This window comes from Etheostoma cragini, chromosome 9 (assembly GCF_013103735.1).
Source record: "Etheostoma cragini isolate CJK2018 chromosome 9, CSU_Ecrag_1.0, whole genome shotgun sequence".
NCBI classification, from domain to species: Eukaryota; Metazoa; Chordata; class Actinopteri; order Perciformes; family Percidae; genus Etheostoma; species Etheostoma cragini.
In genome coordinates this window covers 23,649,091-23,667,390 of record NC_048415.1, presented here as the reverse complement: position 1 = coordinate 23,667,390, position 18,300 = coordinate 23,649,091, and the positions used below count along the sequence as shown (strand labels likewise).

At 44.5% G+C, this 18,300-nt stretch overlaps 1 protein-coding gene across 1 annotated transcript; it reads left to right on the top strand.

Moving 5' to 3' along the window:
• The first annotated feature begins 210 nt into the window (after positions 1–210).
• Positions 211–17,533, top strand: wwc3 (WWC family member 3). Its single transcript, XM_034880783.1, has 20 exons — positions 211–312; positions 2,045–2,124; positions 5,053–5,182; positions 5,678–5,821; positions 6,469–6,542; positions 8,295–8,543; positions 9,624–9,713; positions 9,811–10,382; positions 10,462–10,582; positions 11,277–11,348; positions 11,447–11,533; positions 12,714–12,909; positions 13,030–13,200; positions 14,257–14,381; positions 14,579–14,726; positions 14,810–14,974; positions 15,116–15,208; positions 15,451–15,678; positions 15,757–15,884; positions 17,092–17,533. Exons 2-20 carry the CDS (start codon positions 2,102–2,104, stop codon positions 17,156–17,158), a joined length of 2,883 nt encoding a protein of 960 aa, XP_034736674.1. The 5' UTR covers positions 211–312; positions 2,045–2,101; the 3' UTR covers positions 17,159–17,533.
• The last annotated feature ends 767 nt before the right edge of the window (positions 17,534–18,300 follow it).

Here is an 18,300-nt window from a genome sequence, read left to right as displayed (position 1 = left end):
CAGGTCTTTAGAAGATCTTTCAAATCCCTGGTCCAGCCCACCCTTCCTTTTACCACCTCCACCCTGTTTTACCCTCTGACTCCAGCCAGCTGTCACACACAAAGCATCCAGAGGGCGTCCACAGAGAGCGAAGGCTGAGAGACGACACCGGATCCCCCTTCCACTCTTACTATTACAAGTCATCACTATCAACTAACTGATCCCCCTCTGTCCTTGTCTTTCTATGTGTTCACAGCGCTCTCCGGCTCGTCCTCAAACTCGAAATACGACCCTGACCAAATAAAAGTGGAAATAGCTTGTAGGCGAGAACGGGTAAGTCATTATCGGAGGAGAACAATGGGCTGAAGCGAGGGGCCCTTTTGGGCAGAAAATAGGGGGCTGGGGTGTGGCCCCTACAGGATACTGTGACTCTAGCCTGGGGCCTCGAGAGGATGAGGATGAGAACATCATCAAAGGGTCAGGCAGAGGCTAGGTCACTGACTCACGGGGCCAAGTCGTGATCAGTCACATGGCTGAGGGTGTTTCCTGGATCACAGGCATTTCAACCTCAAGTGTTCTACTGAACAGACGGAGTCGGACTAATTGTAATCCTCCCATAGAAATCACAGATAATTAGTTTTGTTAGCTGGAAGATTCTCACATAGTCAGCACAGGTGTGTTTCTCAGGATTGTATGAACACAGGATGTTACACTTAAATGATGATGACCAGTTAATATACATTCCTTATTAACTCGTCATGGCCACACCCATACTTCAACATGATAATATGAAGATAATTTGAAGAAGCTAGCAAAGCCTACAGCTATGTCAAAGGGATTTCACGGTCAGTCATGTTTGCAATAGAAATCAGTGCTCATCATTTTTATGTGTAAATGTCTCATATTGATTATGTGTTTAATTATATATCTGGCCATGCTCATTACTAGCCTTTAAGGATTATATTTAATATGAAAAACGTCTATTGGATGGAGAGCCATAAAATGTGCTACAGACAGTCGTGGTCCCCAGAGGATGAGCCTCTACATTTTTTAGCTAGCTTCAGCTAGCACAATAATTATGAATGACTGTAAAACTAAGACATTCTCAGCCGCCTCTGCTGTAATTTGTGTTTATTGCTAGTTAACAAATGTTAGCATGCTAAACTAAGATGGTGAACATGGAACAAGAGTTACGTATTACGTATTAATTTGAACACGTTAGTATACTTACTGTCAAAGCACAGCTGTGCCAGTGTAGCTGTAGACTCTTAGTCTTGTTACTATTTTACTAATATATATTTAAAATAAAATACTAATAGTGATATACATTAGATCACAGTTATCAGGTTGCAGAATCAATATTATATTATAAAACAATATCATAATGTGATCATGTCACCATAATACAATTCCACTGAACGGGCCACTCCAGCCATTAAGTGTTAGACTTCTATTACACTGGTGCTCATTCAGGATACAGATTTAAAAAACGAATGGTCAAAGAGCAGAGGCTGAGATAGCCGGATTTTTAGTCTGTCGTATGGGCCAAGCCCCCAAAACACTGAATCCTCCTTTTCCCATAATGCAACTCGGCAGCATCTTTCATCAGACCTTCCCTGCCTGATAAATTGTCACATCTTTCACATTCCCTCATCCACAGTTTGTAAAACAGGTTATTTTTGCTTACAAATGTCAGTCTCAAGGCTGAGGCGACCGCTGATGACATCATCAGGGTAACTTTCTCAAATAAAAGACATTTTTCCTCCATAGCCACAGATGACATTATACAACTGGTATGTGATGAACTTTCTGTGTAAAAGTTAACGGTGAATAATCACAGACTCCAGTCACCCATAGAGAGTAGATCAGACATCTTTATCAGGAGAGAACGCCTCAGTGTGTAAATCACTGTGTATGGATGAGGGCACACACACAGGTATTCCTGTATAAACATAGCAGAGCATTCCTGTGTGTGAATTGTCATGACTAAGCAGTTTTAGCCGGTGGTGGTGACAGAAGCCCATTGTGCGCCATGGTAACCCGGTGCTCGGCCTTGTGTCCGCAGCTCTCCAGACTGAAGCAGGAGCTGGCCCAGGTGAAGCAGGAGCTGCAGTATAAGGAAATGGGAGTGGAGACCCTGCAGGAGTGAGTGTTCCTCTGCCTCTCTGTCCCAGGCCCACCCTTCCTCCCATGACCGCCCTTCTCCTTCCTCCAACACGCTGCTCCCCACCCACCCAGCCGCCTTTTCCCGTTTTTATTCCCTCGTCCTCTCTCTTCAGCTAAACACAAACTCGCTTTCTGTCTTTCACCTTCTCTTTTTCCTTTGTCTCCTTGTGTTCATATTTACACATTTCATGTAGTTCAACAGGTTTTCATATTTAAATGATTGTTTTTTCTTTTCCTCATCTATTTTAAAGTGTTTCACATGGCTTACAAACACAGTTTAAATATATATATATATATACACAACATTCAGTTATTTTAAGTGGAAAATGGGGAGATTTTAAAGACCATTATAGAGAATGAGAGGATTTTCAAAGCAGGGGAAACCCTTCTTTAGCTTTAATTTTAGAGGCTGTCCCACATTTTCCTTTAGTTTGTGTTGGTTTTTAAAACACATAGCTTCTTTTGTGCTGGGAACATTTCGGAGCGGTTCCAAATTTCATGTTAGAATTAGAGGCTCCACCTCTTGGAGGAAAAAAAGAGAGCGTTTGAGAAATGGCAAATGGAGGGAGTTTTTGATGGAAAAGGGGACTCCACCTCAGGAAGAGGATGCACCAGTGGAGTGCAGGGAGCCAAGGCTCAGCCTGGAGAGGAAGTTGCTCTATGGAGGAGGGGGTGGGGGGAGGTATGGGCTCGAGAGCAGTTTAAAAAACACAGAGATATCTGGCAGCAAATTTCTTTGCACTTCCTGAGTCCTGGCAAAGAGTCCCTTATCTCTTAGATAAAACACGACTTGAGTGATTCCCAGAATAGCCAGGAGAATAAAAACATGGACGCATCTTCCTCTTGAGGTTATGCGTGTGTGTGTGTGTGTGTGTGTGTGTGTGTGTGTGTGTGTGTGTGTGTGTGTGTGTGTGTGTGTGTGTGTGTGTGTGTGTGTGTGTGTGTGTGTGTGTGTGTGTGTGTGTGTGTGTGTGACTGTTTACATACAAGTGAGTGTGTTTGTGCCTTTGTTAGTTTGTCTGTGTGTGTGTGTGTGTGTGTGTCCTATTGTTTGTCCTGGGTTGGTTTTTGCCTAGTAGGGCTGAGGCCAGACGGGATCCTACGGCTGTTTGGTTTTTGCCCAATCTCAGCTGTTGTCAGCAATATAGCTAATTGTTCTCTGCGTCATGTCACATAAGATAAAGCAAACGAACGGCTTCTGATGTAGAAATGCCCCCCCTTTAATCATCACTACTCCACTAAAGAATTCAGGAGTTGAAGTCAGGAGTTTATCTCCTTTGGACAGTTTGGCGTACAAGTATCTTTTCTGCTCATCTGTATTCATCCTTATCTTGACCCATTTAGAAGGTTTTTCAGACACTGCACATATTTTCACGGTGCAGACTTAACTCTGTATCCGTAACGTCTCCACTGAAACCTATAGCTTGGTAAGAAAATATGAGCATATTTGCTTCTCTACAGTACACAGGGTGGGGGGTTCAATACAGCCAGGCACTGAGGGGCGGGTAGTGCCTTATTTTTTTTTCTCGTTGCTGAGCATATAAACTCCCAGGCCCTGCCAATAGGTTGGGGGGGAACAAAGCAGAGCTTGTTTTGGGAGGAAGAGGCAGGGTCGGCTGGACGAACAGTACCTGCTGTTGAAGGAGAGTGAAGGAAGCGGGCTGTGTTGAGAGCAGGGGCCACGTGCCGGGCCCAGTGATGGAGGAGGCAATCTGCCACGCCCCCCCCCCCCCCCCCCCCCCCCCCCCCCCCCCCCCCTTCCCTCATGCCCTTACCCTTGTAGAAGAACAAGCACCTCAAAGCAGGAGAGCAGATGTGTTTGCTCATCAAATGTTGGTGGGAGTTAAATCTGTTTCTGTTATTTCTGAATGTATAGAAACATTAATCAAATAGTCTCTGCATGGATTTTAATGTTTGAACTCTAAAAACTGAGAGCCTCAAGTCCTGTAGCAGAGATACCCCCCCCCTTTGAAAGCAGCACTTTAAAGGCTGAAACAATATCCCAGCATGTGGAAACAAACAGAGATTATTATTTACACTGGCCTGTCACATGCAGTGTCAGTATTTCATAACTGACCACAGTCTAAAATAAACACTTGAATGTTACCTCCCACACAAAAATACTTCAGATGTTCATCTGATGATTTTTTTTATTTTTTGTCGTGTGACTTATTTTCCACTGACCTGTTTTCCAATCTAAAGCACCCACCCTGTTGCTGGTATGTGAATGATAGATGTCATGCTTCGTTTGAAACGCCTTGATTCTACTGGATTCTTGTGCGACCCATCATCAGCTGATGTGCACATAAATGCCCAGGACATTTTTCCCCCCAGAATTTACAATAATAACAAATGTTCTTTTTCCTGGTAATCCCTTTTTCCTGAGGTAGTACATTTAAAAAAGCCAACAAAGCACTTATTAACACCACATGATCGTAGTTTTGTGATTTGACACATTCATTTTTTATCAGTGCTGTAATTCCTCCTTCCCTCACATTGTATGTCTCCTTCCTGGCACCTGGGACGTCAACGTTAAGCTTTTCTTGGTTGCATCATGAACAGGTGATCTTCTCTGTTCTGCTAGAGCAACTTCCTCCAATCGTAATATCTTTCCCACAGTTATGTGATATAATTCACAAATGTGATAATTAGGCCTGCACCATTTGGGGGAAAAATATCAATCACAATTTTTTTTGCTTAGAATTGATATCACGATTGTCTGCCATGATTTCTTTGACCATGACAAAAGATAACAAATTCGCTGTACCAAATAATTGTTTTTGGCACCTGTAGCACATTAAACCAAACAAAAGAGCAACAAACCGTTTTTACACCTTAGGTTTTAACCCTGAGTGCCCCAGCAGACCTCTGAATATGTGTGTGTGTGTGTGTGTGTGTGTGTCACAGGATTGACAGGAAGATGTCCTGCAGTCAGACCAACTACAAGCTGGACGAGGCTCAAGCCATCTTCACCGAGCTGCGGAGCATCAAGAAGTCTATCAGCACAGGCGAGAAGGAGAGGCAGGACCTCATCCAGGTAACAGATCACCTCTGCTTCCTTCTATCTGCACTCTACTCCTGGGATACATGTTGTTGGAATATTCTTTGCTGACCTCTAGTGTCTGTTAACGTCTACTTCTTGTCATCGTCTTTTGATAAAGCACATTTCTAGACATCTAAGTCACCGTCACCGACCACGATATTGTCAGCACAGCAAACATGCAACGCAGAAATCTATAACGACTAATGATAGACGATTATTGAGTCTGATTGCCGGTCCACATTTGCAAAAGGCATTTCCTGCCAATGTCACCATCTATTTATGAACATAAAGGAGCAAGAAGACGCATTTTAAATTCATCTTTAAAAACTGATTTTGACAATTTACAGTGCATTGCATCGTTTGTCCCACTTTGTTGTTCTTGTTCTACAACAATTTTCAGTGAGACATTTTTGAACGATATATTATGCAGATGATTCTTTCTTTTTTAATATTATGTTTTGTTTCATTAATCGCTATCCCATCACACAGTGCCTGGCGAAGCTGACGGTCGACTTCCAAAGCAGCTCGTCTCTCCCCGACTCAGCCAGCGAGGCGGCGAGCAGCACCGGGGGGGACCCGTGCAGCCTGCAGCAGTACTGTGACACCGGCTGTCAGACGGACATCATGGGAGAGGTAGGAGAGGCTGCTACTCCTCCCTGTCTCCCCCTAAAACAGGTTTTCAAACTGTGACGGAGAGTTGCATCACAATTTTTAGTCCTTCTCGGAGTCATAACTCAAATATGAACACACAGACACCATGCATGTATTTTTTAGATTCCCCGTGACTTACACTTCTTCCAGTAAATGTCCATAAATTTACTCAGAAATTATCAAAAAAGGCAATACTTTAACTCCATAACTTACCTAAGAATCCTCATGTTGTTAAGTATTTTTCAGTATCAAAGTAATCCTTTGATAATTATCTGCACATTCATGGGAGCACTGCAAACAGAAACTGCTAATGGCAACTTTAGCAGACTTTTAATGTTGCTAATGTAGTAAAAAATAATAATATCAAAGCTAAATACATGGCTCAAGTTGTAGCCCACAGCTAACTGACGGGGGTGATGGGGGTATTGTTGACAGGACTCAGATCTTTTCTGCCCTAAAAGAACAATTATCTGTTAAAATGATGAGTAGATGGGCTGCAGGAAGCTCCCTGTACTCCATAAATCTGAAATGACTAATGTCTAGGGTTAAGCCATGTCTCTACCACTATGTGTCGTGTAAACTGCCGTAACAAAACTTTTAAATCACTTTATTCCTCTTTTTTATTTTAGTATGGTTCCCAAGATTCCATGCATTTAGTGGACAAAGTGAAACTCAACTGGCAATACGAGGAAGCCAAGAAAAAGTAAGTGTGTGTGTGGTTGTGTGTCTGTTTGTTGTTTATCAGTCGTAGTACTATGACACACCGGCATGCAGCAGTGACTCCCATGCCCCGGCGGCCCCCTCTCGTTCCTCGGCCGTGCTCGCTGTCCAGTGGGAGGGCGTGTTATGAGTAGTATTTGCTCCCGGTGGCCGTGGCTGCTGAGCGATGTCTGGCCAGCGGAATGAGCTGGGTGGTCACATTCTTCCCTGGCCACGCTGCTGCTGACTGTGTGCTGCCTTTGTGTGCGCAGCCAGAGAAAGCTCTGCCCATCGCCTGCCTCGATATACACCCAGCTTCACCACAAGGTGGTTTCATATACACACCGTTTGCTTAAATATATCCCAGCTCACCTTATAGCACAGTCTAAATCATATGTTTGCAGCATTAGCACTGAAAGGCGTTTCTGTTAGTTTTGCTTCTGAATTCAGCACAGGTATGTGAGGTTGATCTAAAGACTGATTATGACAGGTCCTGGTTGGAGGGCCTGGGTTCCAGCTGGAAGGGGCAGCAGTGTGATGATGGCTGCTGCAGCAATTGCCAGCATGTTATAACGATGGCTCTGTGCACACTTTTTCACACAAGATTCACGTTGATGTGGTGACCCAGCAACAGCAATGCCAACCATGACATCAGAGAGGGAGGGAGAGAAAGGAGAGACCTGTGGAAACTTGCATGCTCTGTCCCTGAGTCACCCTGTCTGAAATCCAGCACACATAAACACATTTAAACACAGTTATTTCATCAGAGCTCAGGACTTGGACCACTTAACTCTGTCTTAATGAACGTGGCTGATACACAACTGTAAGACTGATGCAGCAGTGTGGCTCAGGTAGAAATGACGAATGCTGTCATTACAGTCACGGCGTGATGTCTCTTTTTGGCTCAGATATGTGGTCTTACATGGAGCTGATTCTGCCACATTACTATGATGAGTACACAGAGGCTGTACTTGACATTGCAGGTAATTCTCATACCAGGATTAATAAGGAGCCATATTTGAATTGACTCCATCTAACTACTATAATTCGAGGGGGGTGTGTGTGTGTGTGTGTGTGTGTGTCACTGACCAAGTTTTCACACACCACCCTTGTCACACACTTGTCTGTACAGTTTTGGACGACAGAAAACCTGTTTGGATGTAATGAATAAATACAGTATTTATTATGACCATTTCTGTGTTATGCCCTTTCAGAGGTATCAGTTATACAGATTTAGTGATTTACATCATAACTGACTCTCCCCTTCTGCTTTATGATGAATCATGCACACGCTGAAGGAGCTGATGGGATAACATTAAATATAGGATAACAAATAAATTGACTAATTGATACTGGCCAATGTGATATGATAATAACATGTTGTGACTTATCCTGGGATCTGGTTCATTAAACCACTGTAATAAAGGAGAAACCAGACTGTGTGTGTATAAGATTGCTGATTGCTGTATATTATAAAGTCTGTCATCTGAACTGAGGCAGAGGGCTGTAAGGGAAACGAGACAAAATCCTTTTTTTCTTCCACTTTTGATCATGGCATATGAATCCACATAATGGCACGTCCCTGAGATTGCAAGGCACATTTGAACTCCAGCAAAGTCCATGTAAGCAAAGGTTTGCATCCACGTAGACCCAGCATGTACGTGTCAGCCTCTGACTCAATCCCTGGTTGACCAGGTATAAGGAGAAAATTCCAGATGTGTAGCACAACATTGTTCCTTCCTTGCTCTGCTCTCAGGGTGCAGAGTATACAGCACCAGCTAGCACAGCTGGACAGTGAGAGCTGGTCGGGACGGGCGGAGGCCGACCGGGACCGGGACTTCATGCAGCTCCTGCGTGAGAAGGAGGCCCTCCTGCAGGAGCTCATCCTGGTCAGCAAGCAGCAGCACTCGCCAGAGACGCTGCTGCAACTAGAGGAGGAGCGCTGCCGGCTGGACGAGGAGGTGCAGAGGGCCCACAGCTCCCAGAGCCAGGGAGCCAATCAGAGGTGAGCAAGATGACATCTGCACTCAGTCACAGGCGGGGGGGGGGGGCATCTAGGATGACATCTGTACCTGCCTTGACATGTTTTGAAAATAAGATGCATACGTATAGTACATACAGTACATTTAAAAAAAACTGCTGCATGAGATGCACATATGCAGTACTTTTATTTATTGTTTTCTGAGAATTTAGTTTGGCAAAACTACAATGGAAATGTTTATGTTTTAATGTAGTTTTCATATGTGAGTTTTTGGTGTGCCAAGTAGCTCCATGGGCCCGGAGTCAGAGACTTCTCTGCACCATCAACTTCTCCACCACAAGTATAACTTTATTATGGTGTTGATATGTGTGTGGCTTGAATGTAGAAGCCAGTTGGTTTCTCTCTTTACATGACATGTTCCATGTATCTGCACCATGCTAAATAGTTCCATTGGAACATAAATCCCAGTGAGCTGTAGGACTGTCCCTGTTCCATACTGCACTTGTTCTAAACAGGTTTTGGAGGATGTGCTTTGTTCATACTGGAAAACTGACAACATGAAGTATAGCGAGTAGCAGTCAGTATACACTCTATACACCCAGCCTATTCAACTGGGAGCCACATCCAGCCCAGAAGCAATCCCCGAGTGGCCCAGCAGAATAAGATCATTTATGTCTTGTATGATATAGCCTTTATATTGCTTATAATACCTTATCCAATCTAGTCAAGAAAATAGATGCCCAAATATTGCTGCAGATTGTAAGCTGGGTCCAGACCAATTTATCCACAGTATTGATAAGATAGTGTCACTGCTGTTTGTGATGGTGTTTTTTAGATTACATATTTATCAGTTGTCTAAACAGAGAGCCATCAAGACACACCCACACTCACACAGTGAATCATTTTTGAAATCGATATTGAATCATGAGCCTTGAGTTTGGTTTATTTCTCGCACACAAACGGTATGTTATGATGATTAGCCCACGCTGTAAACAGTTAGTATGTAGCATGGAACTGGGACACTGCTGAATCCACTTCTGATTGGAGGAGAAATAAACCCAGTGTAGGTCTGAGTGCTAATCTATCTTATTATTATCATGACAGGATCCTGCAGCAGGAGAAGAGGAACACTCTGCTGAGACAGCTGGAGGAGGCGACGCGCATCACCACCTACCTTCACTCCCAGCTGAAGAGGTGCGGCACACACCCTTTACTCCAAGCTTAAACTGTTCGTTAGTGCTCCTCTGTGCCTTTTCTCACGCCTCTCCTCTCCTCTCCTCTCTATGTGCAGCCTGTCGGCAAGCTCTCTGACCGTGTCGTCCAGCAGCAGCCGCGGCTCTCTGGCCTCCAGTCGGGGCTCGCTGGCGTCCAGCCGTGGCTCCCTCAGCTCCATCAGCTTCAGCGACATCTACGGCCTCCCCCAGTACGAGCGTCACGAGGTGGCCGGGGAGCCACTAGACCCCCACCTCCGCTACCTGCTGCAACCAGAGACCGTGTCCAGAGACTGCTCCGTGTTCACTTCCGACCCCCTGTCCCAGAGCAAAGGCAAACGCTCCCACGACACGCCGCAGTCCCTGGCCTCGCTCTCCTCCCGCTCCTCGCTCTCCTCCCTGTCACCACCCAGCTCTCCTATGGACACACCCTACCACTCGGCCCCCCAGGACTGCCCTCTCATCCAGATGACGGAGGAATACATGGAGCAGGCAGGCCGTGGCCTGTTAGAGGGGCTACGGGCCCAGTCCCAACCCCTGTCACACACCGCCGTGCTGAGCAGCGAGGACACGCTCAACGCCGCCGGCGTCCACCAACTGGACAACAAGAGCCACCGAGACAGCGGGACTCAGGGGGCTTTCTCCTCCACAGGCAAGCAGAAAGAGACCTGATCCTTATCCCAAAGAATGAGTCGTCCCCGGTGACTAACTGGATGTGTTTCCCTCTCTAGGGGTGACGCTGAGAGGAAACAGCGCCAACAGAAGTGGCCGGAGGGCCAGGAGAGTGTCTGCAGGTGTGTCGGAGGACGCTCTGGCCACGGACAGCGGTGTGTTCGAAGCCTGGGCCAGAAGGTGAGAGGAAGTGCACGCCATCTGTGCTAAAACAGATTCTAAAGACCCAGCTCTCTGGAGCTACTGTGCCCCCTAGTGACAGAGTAGGACATCTGCAACACCCCAAAATACACCTTCAGCTTTTTAAGGCAGTTATGGTATTTGTTTTCTCTTGTCCGAGTGAGATTTCATTACTGGTGGAAGACGTACTCAGATCCTTTACTTAAGTTAAAGTATTAATACCACACTTTTAAAATACTCTGTTACAAACAAAAGTCCTGCATTGAAATTTTTACTTGAGGAAAAGTATGTAAGTATCATCATTAAAATGTACTTAAAGTATTAAAGCGCAGTAGAAGTAGCACGAAGTGGCACTAAAAGAAAAAAATTAAGTAAAGTACCTCAAGTGTATACCTTAAGCACAGTACTCAAGCGAATGTACTCGTTTACATTCCGCCACCTGATTTATTGTCACACACAGCGTCGACGTCAGTCACCACAGAAAAACAAATAAAGAAATATCATTTTAGATCTTAGACATAAATCTTATAATGAGGTAGAAATATCACTTTCACACAGAAATTGCTCATAGTACCTCAAAGTAAATAGAAAGGATATCATGCTGTTTGGGTCACTGGACTTGAGAAGTAGTTTATGTCCCGTGAGAGAGAGAATAGCAGCTGGTTTATTGCTTGTTTTGTCGCTCCTCCAACAGGCCAGAGGAGTCCGATGAGATGTCCTACATGAAAGATCTGAGCGAGCCCACCCAGATCCAACTGGGACTGCTGTGAGTAAGATGTGAGGGGAGACCGTGAGTGGTTGCCGTGGTTATTCCCTGTTCGTATCTAACTCCGTATTCCACTTGTTATACGTTCCTCTTCACAGGTGGGAGTCCAGTTCTCAGTCTCTCCGGCTCCATCTGTTACAGCTCAAGAATTTGAACAGGTCCATTGTGAGAGACAGTTATAAAGTGTGAGTACTTTCAGCTCTGATGGTTAAAGCATAAGTGGACCTTTTGAGAAATACACTTATTCACCATCTTGTCAAAAGTTAGATGAGAAGATTGATATCCCTTCTAATGTCTGTATGGTAAATATGAAGGGAACACACAACCAACCTCTAAACACTGTTTACACCCAATTGTAGTTTTTTACTAAGTTCTCCCTCATAAAAAGTTCTGCCACATCTAATGAATCTGCCCTTACTTTCCTCTAACTGATGTGACTGAGACTGACAGCACAGAGTTTGGTCAATAAAACAATAATAACTGATGACCAACAAAACCTAATCCCAATCAAATATACTTTATTGATCCCTGAAGGGAAACTCTGCGTTACAGTTGCAAGAGTATATCAATATCAGAGTAGAAAAAAATAAAGAAAGGTAGTAAAAATAAAGAAATATAAAGAGTGTGGACATGCACGCTATTTACATAGTTAAAAGAATTTTATGAAACCCTATTTACATAATTAAGGAGTTGTTTACAATACACTTTGTGGCTGTAATTGTGAGTTTCTGATTTGGTGTCTGTCACATCTGGTAATATATATATGTATATATAGTTAGTGAGCTGCAGATAGATATTTATTGATCCTAAAAATGGGAAATTATGGTGTTACAGCAGCAAACATCAGTCATACAGCACAGAATATAAATTAAATACTAGGATACAATATACAGTAAATACATACAATATACATGAAATAATAATGGGAATAAAAATATAAGAACAAACATTTGAATATATACGGGATGGGAAAACAAAGTGTGACAGCTTAAATAGTATGCTAAATGTAAATAAACCGATGGTGCAGGTTGCACTCAGTGCAGTATTGGGGGGGTCTCTTCTCTAGCACCCAGTGATGACGTGTTTAACGAGTTTTATTGCCTCTTTTCTAGTCTTTATGCTAGGCTAACTGGCTGCAGGCTGTTGCTACATATTTACCACACAGACATGAGAGTAGTATCGGGCTAATCATATCTGACTTTAAAGTCATGTCGTTTAGAGTAAGCTACATGTACGGTACAGCACCAAGTACTTGTTGAGTTGATAGTGAGCACTAACAGGACCACTAACACATCTCTCTCACGTTTCTCCTCCTATCAATAAGTAGAAATCTCATATAGTGAACATTGTGACGTTGGTGTCCAGGTATGTGAAGGTGCACTTGATCCCGCTGGACACCGGCAGGGCCTGTGCGTTTTACTGTTGTACGGCGTTGGAGCCGCAGTCCCAGATGAGTTTCAACGAAGGCTTCCGCATTCCTGTCCCTGCAAACGCCCTGGCGGTGTGTTCGCTGCAGCTGTCCGTCTGCTCGCTGGGTCCTCAGGCTCAGGAGGAACTACTGGTGGGTCTGAACGGCTGAGCGGATCCACGGAGACTGTAGCCGGCTCTACATACATGTTGCACTACACTGATCTGCTGATATCTAAATTAAAGGGTGTGTGTGTGTGTGTGTGTGTTGTAGGGCACAGCCCAAGTCAGCCTGGCTGATTGCGAGGGAAGTGCAGAGATGGCCTACCACTGGCTGCGAGTGCAGATGCTGAGCGGGGCGGAGCCGCCCAGGCCGGAACAGAAGAGCGCCAGCCACCGCAGACTCCCCAACAGCCAGGAAGACGAGCAAAGGCTCAGAGCCACGGTAAACACACATGCATGTGCCTGGTCTGGAAGTAACAGCTGTGTGGAGTGACAGCACGACGCCATAGAGACTGGTCTCAGGTATCAGCGTCAGGGAGATGGAGAGAAGCATGGCTGGAGGGTTTACTGGGAAACTCAAATCAGGTTTAGATCTTTAAAATGGAAGAAAGTAAGTAAAGGTTACCAACAACAATAAAATGTTATAGGTACACTTATAATAATTATTAATTGGAACAGCTTCTGCTAGGTATTATTTATACATTTTATATATATATATATATTATATGTATACCCACACACACACACAGTATAGCGTTGTGCCGTCAGCGTTCAAGAATGTTGTAATGTCTAAAAACCTAAAATGAAGCCACAAAATAGAGTACATTAAACAACATAAGTCATAACTGAAGGTGATCTATGTTGCAGATTATGAATATTTGCACAAGTGCGATGTCTGAATGGGTTATGCTTGCATCCGCTGTCCTTACCCAGCAGTCACTGCAGGCCATAGTTCCAGACATGGAAGGATGATTTAATACTTTAGGAATTCTTCTTGTGACCCAACATCACAGGTTAAGGCATCCGTGTGCTCTGTGGAAGTTAAAAGATAAAATAGGTCGCAGCACTACCTTACAGAAAAATAAGTATGTGCAACCGATTTCTTGAGTTTTTTCCTGTAATCAGATGAGAATGAATGTAAAGGTGTTGACTCTGAGATATTATGAGTTAGAAAAGAGTCTTCTAATGCAGCCACCTGCTGGCACAATAGCCTACAAAGTGGCAATCCTGAGGTGTTAATAAATAACTACTTGGCAGTCAATTCTTTAAGCCATAAATCACACGGTGCCTTTTGACAGAAATTCCTCTCCACACTGTTTCAAAGCCGCTCTTAGCCTACGGTCTTCAGGTGTGTAGCTTGTCAAAGTGAGTATCTCAGGAATGCTTCTCGCAGGCCAAACAAGCCCTCGCACCGCAGCTCCAACCCACGGCAACTCCCACTGTCAGAGGAGGAATGTTGACAGCATGGCGTCTGATAGTTTGCTTTGTGACATTACAGGATCCTGTGTGCTCTCTGCTGTCACGCAACAACACTACCACCACCCATCTGGAGGAACGGGAGGCCGCGCTAGAGCTGCAAAGGCTGGAGAAGAAGGACGAGCGGGGGGAGGGGGCATCTGAGAGGTGGCCACATTCTCTGCTTGGCACAAGTCCAATTCAATTTTTATTTAGTGTCCAATCACAGTTAAGTTATCTCAGGACACTTTACAGTTAGAGTAGGTTTAGACCACATTCTATAATTTACAGAGTCTCTTTGTAGACAAAATCACTTCTTTTTGCCTTCAGCGTATGTGTTCAAGTGACGTGGGTGTGGTTTGCAGGAGTTGGCAGGCCGAGTCTGTGGACAGCGGCTGCAGCAACAGCACAGCGTTCACGGCTCCCTTCTCAGAGGGCCTGTGTGCAGAGGGGGTCTGCATCCCCACCGGAGGGCGCTGTGAGCAGACAGTCAGCAAGCTGTGTACAGTAAAGGTAAAGGCTGTGCTCATTCTCATCCACCGGCACCAGAAAGAAAAAGGATCAGTGGCACAGGTTAATTTCTGGATTTGTTGCAGGTGGAGAAAGCCACCATGACGGAAGGCCTGTTACCAGAGCCGGTGCGAGTCTGGCCCAAAGAGAGGGGGGGTCGCTGGGGTCACGCCTCGCCATTCATGCGCGGAAGCACCATCGTTCGCTCTCAGACCTTCTCTCCTGGCGCTCGTAGTCAGTACGTCTGCAGGGTGAGCTTCAGCACACGCGAGAGAAAGAGAGCATTGTGGTCTGTGTGGACAGTAGTAGTTGTCAGTGTTGTTGTTAGTTTCTGTTTGGACATCTCTGTGTGAGCTTCTTCTCAACATAAAATGACTGGTTTTCCCTTTTAGTTATATCGCAGCGACAGTGACAGCTCAACTCTACCAAAGAAATCGCCCTTTGTAAGGAACACGTTGGAGAGAAGAACGCTGCGATACAAGCAGGTACAGTCTCATTCTCTCCTCTCACGCTTGGACATGTTGGTGGTGATGGCCCAGTGGACATGTCACACACCTTGGGTGTGAGAGACCTGCGTTCAAATCCCACTGATACATCAACCAACTTGAGCAAGACACTTAACCCTTAGTTGCTCTGACATATATAGCAATTGTAAGTCACTTTGGATAAATAAAGGGATTAGCTAAATGAGATTTCATGTAAGTTTGTGTGTGTCTTCGTGTAGCAGTCATACCGCTCCTCCCTGGCCGAGCAGCCGACGCGTACCTCCCTGGACCTGGAGCTGGATCTCCAGGCCTGCAGGACGCGTCAGAGGCAGCTGACGGAGGAGCTGACCGCCCTGAGGGAGCTGAAGCTGAGGCTGGAGGACCCGCAGGCCAAGGACACCACCGAAGTCCCCCACTGGGCCCTGAGGGACGAGCGCTTTCGCTGCCTGCTCAGAGAGGCCCAGAGACAGGTGAGAGTGGAACAGGGAGACGAGCCCGTGAGACTGGGCCTCGCATAGCAGCGGTTGACTCTGTTTTGTTGTGCTCAGGCCAGCCAAAGCAAGCAGGAGCAGCGCCAGGAGGAGGCGGCAGAAAGGAGGCTGAGGAAGGCTTCCAAAGAGGTTCTGCAGATGAGGGGGCAGAGCCAGAAGGAGCCCCTACCCGTGCAGACATTCAGGTCGGGATTGTGCTTTCACGCTCTTACTTCTCCGGGAATGTTAGCCTCACACCCATTTAAAGTTGCAAAGCATCTTTTGCTTCAGTAATCTGACATAATGTTCCCATATTCAGCCCAATTCTTAAAAAATAAATACATTTTTAAAAAAGATCAGTAATTAGACTAGTAAAAACATCAAGTTATGCAATATGCCCTATTTTTTGCTGTTCAGGAATGGATTTCCTCCGAGGCAGTGAACCCCCCCCACCCCATAGGTAAACTGGCCTGCCAAGCAAAGTGAGATGTGGCTGTAGTGGTAGACTGGACACCCAAATTTAGAGGTTCAGTCCTCGGCGCAGAGGTTGCGGGTTCGATTCCGAGCTGCAGCTCTTTCCTGCATGTAATAATCCCTCTCTGTCCCCTTCATGTCTAAACTGTCACAATAAAGACCTAAATGCCTAAAAATAATCTAAGAAAAGGTCCTGTGTGGACTTTCTCACCCATACACACTGTGTGTATCCTTGAGGTGTAACACACATGCCAAGTACAAGTCAATCCTCATAAATCCTCTACAAAGCCTGTTTCCACTTTTTATTATTATTTTTCCCAGCCTTCATTGGTGTATTTCCTGAAGCGTTCTCACCGCCTGTAGATCAGCGGAGTAGTGGAATGCCGTTGGCTACTCTGGAGTGTGTACGGAGTCAACCGTACAACCGTGCATGCGAGTCTTAGTGTGCTTGAACGACAACAAACAGCACATGGACTCAAAAGCAGTGCTCCACAGGGTACCTTTTAAAAGGCTACAAACAACCCATAATGCAACACTGTTTGACTAGTTCTCTCCATTCAGAAATACCTTAAATAAAACACACGTCCACTTTTTTAAATTTATCTTTTAGAAAAAAAGGTGATTTTGTCATGACAAAAAGAAATGACAGGGATTTAGATGTAGTTGATATATTTACGTATCTTGGGTATACATAGATAACGGAACAAGTCACACATGGCAAGAGGATTTTTAATCTCTTCAGATCCACTACTGTACATCAAAAAAGACATTTTCAACAGAATTGTACTCATGAAATAATTTTGGTTTGCAGTAGGTGGACATCATTGTTATATTTAAAGTAACAACCCTTATTTTGTGAAGCAGTGCTAATAACAGACTTTAAAAAAAAAAATAAGTCTGAATGTGCGTGGAAATAATTTTAGTTTTCTGTGTCTACAGAGAGAAGATGGCTTTTTTCACAAGACCAAGGTTCAACATACCTCCTTTGCCAGCTGACGACGTATGAGAGCTTGCCTCTGTATTATGTGACTTAACATGAAGTATTTGTCGGATTTTATGAGCTCATGAAGTACAAAGTTCTACCAAGGGCAACACGCAGATGATGTTGAAGATTATAAGGTTTCACGTTTATTCAGAAGTGTTTGTGCGTCGATTCTTACAAACAAGGACCCGCTAGAAACAGACGACAGCGATGTTCATTTCCTTTTTGGGGAAGACGCCTCTGAAAAGGAAACCGTCTCTTTACTCCTGTATGAGTTACTTCTGTTTGTGCTTACGAAAGGCTGGAAGATGGGATCAAAAGTCGGTTTGGACAAATTCACTGTACTGTAACTTATTTTATAGTACTTTTCCTTGAAGGAAATAAAAAAATGCTTCCTGCTTTTTAAGTGTATTTTGTAACTTTGAACAAATAGCACTTCAATGTTTTTACATCCAGTTAAACGGAGCTATTGTCTGATTTTGTTTCGTGTTACCTAATTCTTAAGAGTTATTTACATAAAATGTCACTTTGTAATCCACTTTTATTACAGATGTCATTGTCCCATTGTTATGTTATTAAAATTAATATTATTTCATGTACTTTTCAATATATGGATGAATATATGACACTGTATTCAGATTTTTTTTAAATGATGTCTGTATGAACATCTGCAGTGAAGATAAAGCATTAAACCACGTCCTGATGCTCGGCTCTTTAATCAGTAATGTTGCACATGCATGTATCAAACCGGATTAACTTTACTGCTGGGATGAAGAGCACATCGTATTCTCCACACACCATTCTGTAAATGTGTCAGTGTCACACGTGATTTTTCTCTCACCGCAAACCGGTTTTGATGACCCATTTTAGTCTAAACTTGCCTATTCTTCAGAAGTCCCACCACACAGGCAGCCGTGTCAGCAACTTATCGTGATACAACATCCTGTCTGAGCCTTTCCACCCCAGCCACTAGAAGCTGAGGAGAGGAACAATGTCACTCAGCTGGAGCTCTGCCTCACTGCTCTCAGGCTGAATTGGTCCAGAATGAAATAAGACAAGTGGTCGGGGGTCTGATGGGAGCACAAACTGTACCCGTAATCAGGGTGTTGGCAGATCTGTAGATAATAAATAGCAAAGCATTCCTAAACCTTAACGTTTTTGTGTGG